An 11163-nucleotide genomic window follows, 5' to 3' on the forward strand; every position below is an offset into this window, starting at 1 on the left:
CTCAGTGACGTGGAAGAGCGGGGCGGTATCAGCGGTGGCTCATTTACATATGAAGGTCACGCCCACTAAATCAGACCGTTCTGAACAGAGGGGCTATGATAGCCTGGAAACAATGCTGCTGGGCTTGATTTATTGGCTTTTTGGACCAAAACATGTGACTACCATTTCATAAAGACATCAATGATCCATATTAAACTGCAGAAAAGAAGCATAATATGGGGTCTTTAAACAAAGAATTTTCTTTCGGTCTAATCTCCATTCATTTCCAAAACAAACACATGTCTTGTCAAAAGTCACATCTTCACGACATTATGCGTGCATATCCTTAGGAGATTCAAGACATATCTTCTTTGAGATTAAAGTTGTATCTGTGGGAGATTAAACCTGTGATGTTTTGAGTGCATGGATGTAATTTGTTGAGATTGCAGTGGTTAGTCATTCTTGTGTTGTGCACTTTCACTCTCCCAGCGAAATTGTGATGTTGCAACAGCCACAGCGTACAGTGGGATCATCATGTTTGAAACAAGCTTTTATCTTCTGTGCAGACTTGTGCACCTTCAATAACCTTTGCCCTGTTTTATGTTGATTTTGTGCCCAGACATAAGATTTCTGACTTGTTTGAACTTGGGAGGCAGCCTGTGGTTTCCTGGTTGCTTTGTATTTCTTAGTCAAACACAAATACCACAACAATAAAAATTAATGTGAAAAGAAGTTTAAAAAGTGGCTTAAGACGGATGTTGTTCATATCTGACCTGGTTCTACCATAACAGCTCCTCACAAAGCTAAAGAGTGAAAAACCGAAAGTAAAGTTGAGAATGGAGAACAAAGTCACTACGGCAGTGAGAGCACATGAGAGACCGGGGGTGTGTTTGTATGGGACCTCTGTAAATCACATGACTCACACCACCACAACAGGAAGTGTCCTATCTGAGTCGTAGCGCTGAGATCAATTTTGTTGACAGAATCTTTTCAGTCCTCTTTAAAAGCTCTTTTGTGCTTTCATTTTCTTTCCTCACCGTTTTAAATCCTCCCGTGTCTGAGCATGGAAACAAATAACAATGAAAGAGGACAAGAGGCACACATCGTAGAGGGATGTCACCTGAAGCTGAAGGACCTGAAGGTGATCGCCCGAGGTCTCAAAAACCAGTACCTCTTCAAAGGATATATCCCAGACTATCCTCAGCCTGAGTTTCACGTGTCTCGTCTGAAGCATGACACCAACCGAGCTGGATTGTGGGGCATCAGGAGGACGGGAGGCTTTAGGAGATCCAGGGACAGCCCGCTGATGTGGTTCAGTCTGGATGTGGGTCCAGAGGAGATTGAGGCAGCTGAAAAGAGGCTCCTGGAGACCACCTACCCAGATCGGACTGAGGAGCAGATCCAGAGCCAGCAGAGCTTCCTGGAAAAGTTTGCCACCTCCCCGGCCTTCCTGAAGAGCTCCAGACTGGGCTCATACCGCTTCACTTTCTCTGTGGAGGAGGTGCTGGAGGCCTACAAAGACCAGGTAACCCCTCCTGTGGTTGAACCACTTTGTTTGGAGTGGCAAGAAATAAGAATGAGAAACCAAGAAAAATAAAAACACAGAAAATAAAAAGGAAAAAATGAAAGAGGAAGTTTTAAAGAATGAAACGTAACCTCTTATGTTTAACATTAAACGTAAAAAATCCTGTGTGACAGGTAAGATGAAACATTTTGACATAATCATTAACTCACTGAAGACAACTTTTGAAGCACTAATATTTTTGTTGATGTGTATTTTTACATCATGTTGGCTAGCTATTACACAAACCTGATACCTGGAGATAGATAGGGAAGGAGAAAGAAAAAACTACCAAGTTTTAGACTGGTAGCTCTCTAAATGGGTCTACATACTACCTACTTTGTCCACAGGGGGCTCTAAAGAGCACAAAGCCCCTCACAGGAGCTTTAATTTGAATCAGTTTACGTTGCAGTGAGCTGTTAAGTGAGATGCCATTTATTGTCTCCAGTTCTGCTCCAGAGCTGAACCCGTCATACGAGTGCTGCGGACCGTTCTCTACAAAAAGGAAGTAATGTACGTGGTGCTGGTCCACAGCCCGGCCAATCAGGAGCTGTACTCCTACCATCCGCTACTGACTGACGTCCAAGACTACATCTGCACCTACAAAGATGGCTGCTTCCTGTGGAAGTCTAAGGCCATGTGTGAAACACACAGGTAAAGTTTCAGACTGTCAGACAGCTCGCGAAGGCTACGTCATGTGACAGAGAAAAGTCCTTCAGTTAATGATACTAACAATAAGATAACGCTGAGTTTAACTTCTATCTCCATAAATTTAGCAAAAAAATGACCTCAGTGTGTCACAAAAACAATTCACTCTCATTTTTCTCATCATTTGTCTGTCTTCTAAGAAAAAAAAGACAGACAGTTGAAGCAGAAGTAGGAAGGAAAAAAATGAAACTTTTAAAGGTATAAAGCAAGTAAAAAAAAAAAATGATCTCAAAGGAAAAAATAAGGAAAGAGAAAAGACATAAAGAAATTTAAGAAGGCATATAATTTAAAAAGACAGAATTTGATGAGACAGAAGTTTTAAAAAGGAAAGAAACAAAGAATCAAAGAAAGAAAAAGAAAAAAGAAAGAAGGAAAAAAGAAAGAAAAACAAATATAGGAAGAACTTTAAAAAAATAAAAAGTAAAAAAAAGTAAGTTAATTAGACAGAAAATTTAAAAAAAGTAACAGAAAATGAAATAAGTTAAGAGAAACATAAATAGAGAAAGAAAGAATTTTTTAAACACACAAAGTAAAAAAAGAAATTTGATGTCAGTAAATTTTAAAAAGAAAGACAGAAAAAGAAATGTTAAAAAAAGATTGAAAAAATAAAATAAATATAGAAAAAAATGTAAAAAGTTGAAAGAAAGGAAATTTAAAAGGCAAAAAAGAGAGATTAGATTATTTTTTTAAAAAAGGAGAATTTAATGAGACAGAAAAGTTAAAGAAAGAAAGTAAGTAAGAAAGAAAGATTGAAGGAGGGAAAGAAAGAAACAAGAAAGTATAGAAAAACTGGAGGAGAATTCAAATTAAAAGAAAAAATAAAAACAAAATATAAAAATAAAGTCAGTAAGTTTAGTTCAATAAATTTCAACAAAAAGGTAATTTTTCAAAAGAAAGAGAAATTAGAGATTTAAAGAGATACTTAATAAAAAAAACGTGAAATAAAAAAGAAAAGAAAATTAATTAAAAGAAATTGTATGACAGGCGAAAAATATTCCATCAATAAGACGTTAAATTTAAAATAATAAAAAGATAATTAAGAAAGAAAGATTGATGAAAAGAAAATCTAAAAAGTGAAACAGAATATTAAAAAAAAAGAAGAGGAAGAAGAAGAAATATGAGAAATAATTATTTATGAACACTTCCTCATCCAGCAGCAGTATTTGCAGAGCCAGAAGCTGCAACATCAGGACCATGTCAATCTAATACACAAGGTGGTCTCAAACAACAAAGTAACGTGTTGGTGTTAACACCAGACAAATAATCTGTCTGGGCGGTTTACACGACTAACAGCTCGAGTGACATGTTTCTGTGTTTGTCAGGTATGAATTAGTCAGGAAGCATGACGAAAAGCAGCTGGAGGTGAAAACAGCCAGGTCTGAAAACTTCTATGTTTGGGATCAAGTTGCTGTGGCCTTACATATTGATGATCAGGTATTCATAGTGTGATCCTCGCAGCTGTTATGCTAAAAGTTCACTTGCTGGTGGAATCCTGGTAACATCATCTTCCTGCTTTATTTCCTGCCTCAGGTGCTGAAATTTGATGTGAACCAACTGAGAGAGAAGCTGGCGTTTTGTGAGAAAGGAGACGTTGTTGTCAAACGCTCAAATCGTTTTGACGACATTACAACAGCAGAAAAGTTTGTGAAAAGGCTGTGGCCTGACTTTCCATCACCTCTGGAGAGAGCATAAACCCTTGTTTGTCTCCTGAGAATTCATAGATAGTGATGCCAGATTAATGTTATTTATCCCGGGACTTTTTAATTATGAAATGTATTTTCCTATTTCCTTCAGGCAGCATTGTCTTTGTCCGGGTACGATACCTGATTTTAACATGTCTTATTTGTCTTATTTATGCTTTTATTTAAACAAATTGAGAGAGAAAGCAAATGAAAATGTGTTTTTAAAAGAAAAAAATGAATAAACAGAATAAAAGGAGGAAAATATGAGGCACCCCTCATATTTTTGTGTGGTTTGCTAAGCTTGTCTTTGTTGTTTTGGTGTGGGTAGTTAAAAGATTATGAACAAAATACAATCAGAGATTATATTTTTTGGTCTCATTGAATTGGGCTTTTGTTTTTGTTCCTCATTTGTTTCAAGTAGAACTCTGCTCCATGTTGAAAATGTCAATAAAGTCATACAAAAAATAAACATTTCATATGCTGTAAAGATTTTTTTTTATACATTCGTAGTTTATTTCACATATGGTTTTCCATTATTTTCGTTGATAAATTGATTTAAGGAGAAAAAGTTGAGGAGCCGAAAGAGCCGGCTCTTTTGATGAGCCGAGCTAAGAACTGACTCGCTAAAAAGAGCCGGAATTCCAATCACGGTGCATTTACGTGTTGTTGGAAAAAAAAAACTTCATTCCGTGAGATGATGAGCTATTGCTTACATAACAAGCAGGAGAACTTGAAAAGTCCTAATTTTTCTGTTGCCATCTCAGTCATGATACTTGAATTTATTTCACGGCAAAATTAATCAAGGCGGCACAACGTACATGTTAGCAAACTATTCAAAATGTTTGTATTGTGTAGAACACTGTACTGAGTTTAGTGGATCATCGCGTTTTTAACATTCGATGTTATTCGTGTGAAACAAAAAAAATAAAATATTTTGTTTAAATGTGTCATATTTCCTTCGTATTGTTAGTTTCTGCTGGTAGACATACCGAGGTTTGATAAATGACATCGTTACATTTTAGGAAAACGGGACTATCCGTTAGCATTTGAATGCAGCATTACTACAGCTAACCTGATGCCGGTCAAAGTCTGCCACCGTGTCCGGCGGAGAATCTTTAGAAAAGACATAAAAATTAAATTTAAAGTATGTCACTGACATTTAACGGATCAAAGTAGGCTTTAGAAAGTTACACGCCAAGTTTAAAAATTAAAAAACAGATTGACTTTGATGAGCATTGAACCTCAAAACAGACGGACACTCTTAGCTAACGTTAGCAAATAATGACATGTTACTAGCAGCTAACCTGAGCTAACGGGATTAGCCTATTGGATTAATGATAATCTGCGGAGGCTGAATGGCTGTGAAACGGTGAACCAGGTCCTCGGAGCCTTGGTTGCTGTAAAGGTGAGTGTTCACGTTTAAACTCGGCGCAACAGCTACTGTAACAAGCTGACTATTAGCATACACAGTGTGGGTGTACTACTGTGGGTCCCTCATGACAGTTAAAGCATCACCTGCAAAGGTAAACACACACCTTTTGAATAACCTGGTGTTTAGCTAAGCAGTACAAACATTCAGGACTAAAAAGTGCAAAAATCAAGAACGATAAATGGTGCTCTGGATGATTTTGGGTCGTTTTTTGTGTGATATAAGTGAATACTCTAATAATCTAAGGTTCTGATTAACACGAGCTGCGAGTTACTAGCCTGTAAATAATGGGAACAAAAAAAAAATCAGTCTCAGTTCAGTGTTGTAAGATCATTACATGATTTATGTCCACTTCTTATAATAGTTCAATTCAGTTCTCCATTGTGTTCATGGAATTGAAATCTTTGTTGTTGAATTTTCAAGTGGGTTGAATACAATTTCAAAGCAAATACATTCAGTTTTAAAACTTTAAATTTAATTTCAGAGCATGCTTTATAAATTTAATATTATAAGTCAAATTAAATTTCTAGTGGCAAAAATCTCAGCCCATAGAAAAATTCCATTTTGTAGATTGAATAAAGAATTGTATATTGATAAGACTTGACTGAAAGTATGAGGGGTGTTTATCATATCAGTAGTTAAAGTGTAGAATTCAATTCTAGAGAAGCAAGCATCAAACATACTGAAAGTTTACTTGCCTATTTAATTGTTAGGAAAAGCGCAGTGAAGAAATATCTGCAAAAAATAAACAGTCTTGTGACCTAAAGTCCTGCCCTCTCTGTGGTGTTCGTACAGGATGCTCCAGGGCCCGTACAGCAGCCTGGACCGGGACCGGCCCCTCATCCGGCTTCAGTTCACCAGCTTTGCTGTGGGGACGGTCCTGCTACCCCTGACCGGCCTCATCGCCTGCCTTTTTATCTCACTCGTGTACCACTCTGAGGACTCAACATTCACTCACTGTCGAGTATGTACATTCAATTAAGATATTAAGATATTTTTATTATATTTTTTATTATATTACATTTTTATTCTTTGGCTTTTAACTCCAGCGAGACTTAGTTTCTTTGCCTGGTCTTATTCTCTTTTATTTTCTTGTATTCCCTTTTACTTGCCTTTTATTTGCTTTTTATTGTTTTTAAAGTGTTTTTCTTTTATTTGTCTGTTTTTAATTATCTGTTTTTATCATTTCATTTGATCTACCTGTACAGCACTTTGTCTACAGCTGTGGTTGTTTTTAAAAGTGCTCTATAAATAAAGCTGGTATGGTATGGTATATTTAATGCCAATGTGTGCGCACACAGCAGTGAAAGACAGGGTAAATAAAAACAACATATTTTTGTGTATTTGGTTAATATGAAGATTATCCTGGGACAAAAGTTGAAAGTGCTAATTTGTTTCGGTCAAAAAAGGGAGGGAATATGACAATAGGATGGGATTGTATTAACTGAGTTGAATTTAACCAAATAAGAAAGAACATCACGGAACGAATGTAACATTAGATTTGAGTTAAACAGTACTTTAAAATAGTGTTGGATAGAATTAAATATCACAATAGAATAGCATAGAATGGAATGAATAGGATATTAGATGAACCAGAACTTGATTGTCATTTTGTATGTTCGCCAACGTGACTGTGACTGTTTCCTTCACGTGCTTTAAACACTGACCACTAAATCAAAAGCAAACCTTCAGTTACACCAGAATAATTTCAAAAATCTCTTCTCCTGTTCTGCAGGTATCAAACTACCTCCCGTCCATCAGTGCCGCCATCGGCCAGGTGCCGGAGCGCTACATCTGGCGCTGTTGTATTGGCCTACATTCTGCGCCGCGCTATCTGGTTGCCGCCGCCTACTTCCGTTTCTACCGCGGCCGCTTTGAGAAGCTGCCGGAGCTGCTGCTGAGCGGCCTTGCTCTCCTCTGCAGCCTTGCTGAAAACACTGGGCTGCTGCTGCTCACATATGTGTCGTCCACCGAAACCTACAGTGAGTACGACCGCCGCCAGGAAAACAGTTGATCTGCGGCAAATTAGTTTCAATTTGTTTTCTGTCTTGTATGTTTGTCTGCAGGTGTTCATAAAAATGCTTTCATCGTGTTCATTGGGAGCTCTCTGCTGCACATGCTCATTACCTGCAGACTGTGGCAGGTGATCAGGAGACACTACGTGAACCCAGAGGTAAGCAGAGAGCTGTGTGTGTGTGTGTGTGTGTGTGTTTGTGTGTTTGTGTGTTTGTGTTTGTGTGTTTGTGTGTGTGTGTGTGTGTGTGTGTGTGTGTGTGTGTGTGTGTGTACTCCCGGATGGAACAAGTTGGGTCCTATCACAAGGTTTAGGGCAGAAATTACCCCTACAGCAGTGTTTTTGTGCAGCAGAAGCCCTGGGCGCACGCACCAAAGACCCCCTCCCTGCTCCTCTGCCGGTTTCCTCTGCACTCAGACGGGGCCATATTTTACTAGACCAAAAACACGAATAAACGAACTCCCACCGAAAAAATCTGATATCTGTCTGCATTCACGCTTTATTCAGAGAATTTTCAGCGTGTTACTTTCACACAAAAACAGCGCTAAATAAGGCTCTAGTTCTCATTGTGTTGTAAAATGGTGCTATGTGTCAATTAGCTGTGATTAGCTTGTCCTCACATGCCAAATGAGGACACAGCACAGCTCTCAAGTCTTTGCCATGTAGTGATGCGATGATCCAGGTGGCCCTAATCCAAAGAGGAGGAGCCCAGTTTCACTAACAAGTAACAAAAATTCCTGCAGACCTCACCTTTAAAGAGAGCAGCCTGAGACCAGTTAAGGGAGTTTGAGCTGTAAATCATGTGAAGCTTCTACAGAGCGATTAGAGGGACAATATAAAGACTGAAAAACAATTTACTCTCTGTAATCACAAAAGCTTGTCTGTCATGGTCCCAGAAGACCAGCCAAGTGTCTTAAACTCTCTGTGTCTGGCTCAGGAAGTGACATCATACCGCTGGAAGCTGCGTCTCTTCCTGTTTAATATCAGCTGTTGTGCGGTTGCTGCTTACTTCTTCAGACGCCACAACAAGTACTGTGAGAAAGGAGGTGAGTGTTGGCGTCCTGCTCTGATGGTTTACAGGAGGATGATTGTCCTCAGGTGTTCACTTCCTGTCTCTTCTCTCTACCCTGCAGTCTACACACTCTTTGCCCTCTGTGAGTACCTGGTCGTTTTCTCCAACATGGCCTTCCACATGACCGCCTTCTGGGACTTTGGGAACAAAGAGGTGATCGTGGCCACGCCCCCTGAGGGCAAGAGATACTGACATGTTAAAAGACGCTCCAGTGGGACGCCTGGACTTAGAATTTAACACAATGTGAACTGGTGAAAGTGTCACAGACATGATGTGAGAGGTCATACTGATGCCTTTTGAGATTACACTCTATCATTCCAAAACCACCTGTGTGCTTCTGACTTTTCTCCAGAGACCTCCAACCAGTCAACAAATCTGTTCAAGCAGCGTTAACGAAATCAGACCACAGCCCTCAGAGAGTTCATTTTAACCAAGACACTTTTTTAAAATACATTTTTAAGAGTCTGAATGACAGGTTCACTACTCACACACGTCGTAGTGAGCAGGATACAGCCGAAGGTCACCAAACCAGCCCAAGTGTTAGCTGGTAACAGAGCCTTACTGAAGCTGTGTTTCAACCACAGGAACTGTCCCCAGGAAGTATGTGCATTTAGACTAGGGTCAGAACTAAGGTGGAAATTAAGTTCTGGGGGATAAATTTACTCCAAAAGCTAAAGCTGTGATTGCCTCCTAAACGATGGTCCCCTTTGAGCCTCAGTGTGTGAATGTGTCTCTGTCAGCTCTGGGTGTTTCAGTTTAAAGAGTGACCCTGTAAACTGGAGACCTTCGGCTAAACATGTAAGTGGTTATCCAGTTCACAACAGCTGTTGTGACACAGAAAAAGTCACTGGGAATGCATCCTAGTTCAATTTGATATCAGATCTGTATTTAACAATGAGTTAAAGCTGTTTGAGAAGGATGCATCCCGCTCAAAGTCTCCAGGTAACAAGGTTGCTTTTTAAGCTGAGCTGATCTCTGCCGTCTACATGCCCTAGATTGCAAAAATGAACAGGTTTTTTTTTACCGGCAATAGCTTTGTCACTTGTGCTTGTCTGCTTGAAGTGTCACCAAATCCATCAAAACCAGCACAGGCTGATTATCCTCCATGCTAACAGGCTAATTGCAGTGCCACACAGCTTTCTGTCACCTTCAATGGTGTCATTTTTGTTGAAAGGCTTTTGTTGTTGTCTTACTGCCCTCTGCTGGTCCGCTGGTGTTTTGCATAATCTAGTCAGGTCTGGGAACAGTTAAGTTCTGGAGGAAACGCAGCTTAAGTGAACATAATACTTCTCTTCAGCACCACCTTCACGCCCAAAAAGAATTCTGTCTGAAACCTTACCCTTGTTTTTTTTAATGATGTTACAACTTGGTCAGTTTATCATGACCCCGGGATTGAACTTGTCATTCGGAGAAAAAAGAACCTGAATCAAAAGAAAACTGCAAACGTCCACAGAGTTTGGTCTTTCTCTTCCTCCTGGTGATGAAATGCAACACGTCACTGCTCAGGTTAAAACAGACCAGTTATTCTCTGCTGGTTGGTGTCAGACAGCTGGTTGTTTCCTCCGTCAGCCTCGTGTGCTTCTTACTCATCAGCTAAACTAGATTCACATGTTTGCTGTGAGACAGCTGAGCAGGGCTTTTGTCCTGGTGAGGAACACCCGACTGCTGCTCTGTGAGGCTGAAACGTTCGTCTCGGACAGGTCGACTGGCCCTGAAAACATCAGATTATCCAGAGTTGGTAATCTTGATGCTCTGGTTGAACCTTGGAAACGCTCTCATGAACCACGAACCACCTGTCTGAAGTTTCTTTAAAGTAAAAACATCCTCTGTTTTTACCTCAATGCCAACAGCAAGAAGAGAAATGTGCTGGATTTGAGAAGACGTGATCAGGCTAGATGTTGGGGAAATAAAACAACTTTGTGTGATAATTAATCATGTTAAAAACACATCTCTGTCGTTACAAGGGGGAACACAAACTTCAACTTTGGTCCTGAGGGTGGCGCTGGAGTAAAGTATTAAACTGTAAAATCCAAAGGTTTATTTTGTACGGTGGCCTTTTAGTGTCACTTTAACAGCCTTTTTGGAAACATTGAACTCAGAGCACAGTAAGGATAAACACAATTATACATGCTAACGTGAGTTGGTTAGCACCCTTGTGGAGTGGATTTCAGGCAGGCTTACACTCAGATATTCAGAGTATTGGCGCGTTTACAGTAAACCTTTTAAAATAAAATCAGATGTGACGAAGCAGATCCAGATGATGTTTGTGCACAGTTTGGTAAGTGTGTTTGTGCACTTAGACATCTGTTTGGTGCTGTTGCAACACTTTATATTAAATAAAAACATTTACACTCCGCTTGGTTTGTGTTTTTGTTATACGTTGGCTGGAGCATTTTTTGGGGATCTGATCAAAATCCAAAACATAGGTTACATGTTTTTTATTCCTCTTGAAAAGAAGCAACACAGAGTGTTAGCATCGTAGCATGCAACTGGTCGATCATATGTTACTAATGTGAAAATAGTATAAGGAAAATGGCCCGTAATATGCCAAAACCTGGCAAACAGAAAATGAGGACAGGATTCAGGACATGATTGTGGACTTGTTTTAGCAAACATGAAAACAGAAAGAGTCTGCAGGAGAGGACGGACAGGAAGAGGAAGTGACTCCCTGCCTCTGTGGAGGAAAGGACGACATCCTGAAACTCTGCAGAGAAACAG

General features: G+C 39.6%; 2 protein-coding genes across 2 annotated transcripts; both read left to right on the forward strand.

The window, feature by feature from the left end:
* Window positions 1–944: 944 nt before the first annotated feature.
* Window positions 945–4248, forward strand: LOC141792160 (uncharacterized). The gene is made up of 4 exons (XM_074672988.1): window positions 945–1504; window positions 1989–2194; window positions 3571–3682; window positions 3779–4248. Exons 1-4 carry the CDS (start codon window positions 1043–1045, stop codon window positions 3938–3940), a joined length of 942 nt encoding a protein of 313 aa, XP_074529089.1. The 5' UTR covers window positions 945–1042; the 3' UTR covers window positions 3941–4248.
* A 715-nt stretch (window positions 4249–4963) lies between these two features.
* LOC141792256 (acyltransferase PGAP2-like) lies at window positions 4964–10796 on the forward strand. Its single transcript, XM_074673114.1, has 6 exons — window positions 4964–5335; window positions 6155–6323; window positions 7095–7341; window positions 7426–7532; window positions 8311–8419; window positions 8507–10796. The coding sequence occupies exons 2-6, from the start codon at window positions 6156–6158 to the stop codon at window positions 8635–8637; spliced, it is 762 nt and encodes a 253-aa protein (XP_074529215.1). The 5' UTR covers window positions 4964–5335; window position 6155; the 3' UTR covers window positions 8638–10796.
* The last annotated feature ends 367 nt before the right edge of the window (window positions 10797–11163 follow it).

Source organism: Halichoeres trimaculatus, unplaced genomic scaffold (genome assembly GCF_033239565.1).
Source record: "Halichoeres trimaculatus isolate MK-OKI-2021-1 unplaced genomic scaffold, fHalTri1.1 fHalTri1_scaffold_6, whole genome shotgun sequence".
Classification (NCBI taxonomy): Eukaryota; Metazoa; Chordata; class Actinopteri; order Labriformes; family Labridae; genus Halichoeres; species Halichoeres trimaculatus.

Excerpts from the sequence above, each read along its gene's own strand:
- LOC141792256 (XM_074673114.1), top strand. The coding sequence starts at position 6,156 with ATGCTCCAGGGCCCGTACAGCAGCCTGGACCGGGACCGGCCCCTCATC. Across the intron at positions 6,324-7,094 it reads CAACATTCACTCACTGTCGA|GTATCAAACTACCTCCCGTC; the intron begins GTATGTACATTC and ends CCTGTTCTGCAG. Across the intron at positions 8,420-8,506 it reads CAAGTACTGTGAGAAAGGAG|TCTACACACTCTTTGCCCTC; the intron begins GTGAGTGTTGGC and ends TCTACCCTGCAG.
- LOC141792160 (XM_074672988.1), top strand. The coding sequence starts at position 1,043 with ATGGAAACAAATAACAATGAAAGAGGACAAGAGGCACACATCGTAGAG. Across the intron at positions 1,505-1,988 it reads TGGAGGCCTACAAAGACCAG|TTCTGCTCCAGAGCTGAACC; the intron begins GTAACCCCTCCT and ends TATTGTCTCCAG. Across the intron at positions 3,683-3,778 it reads CCTTACATATTGATGATCAG|GTGCTGAAATTTGATGTGAA; the intron begins GTATTCATAGTG and ends TTCCTGCCTCAG.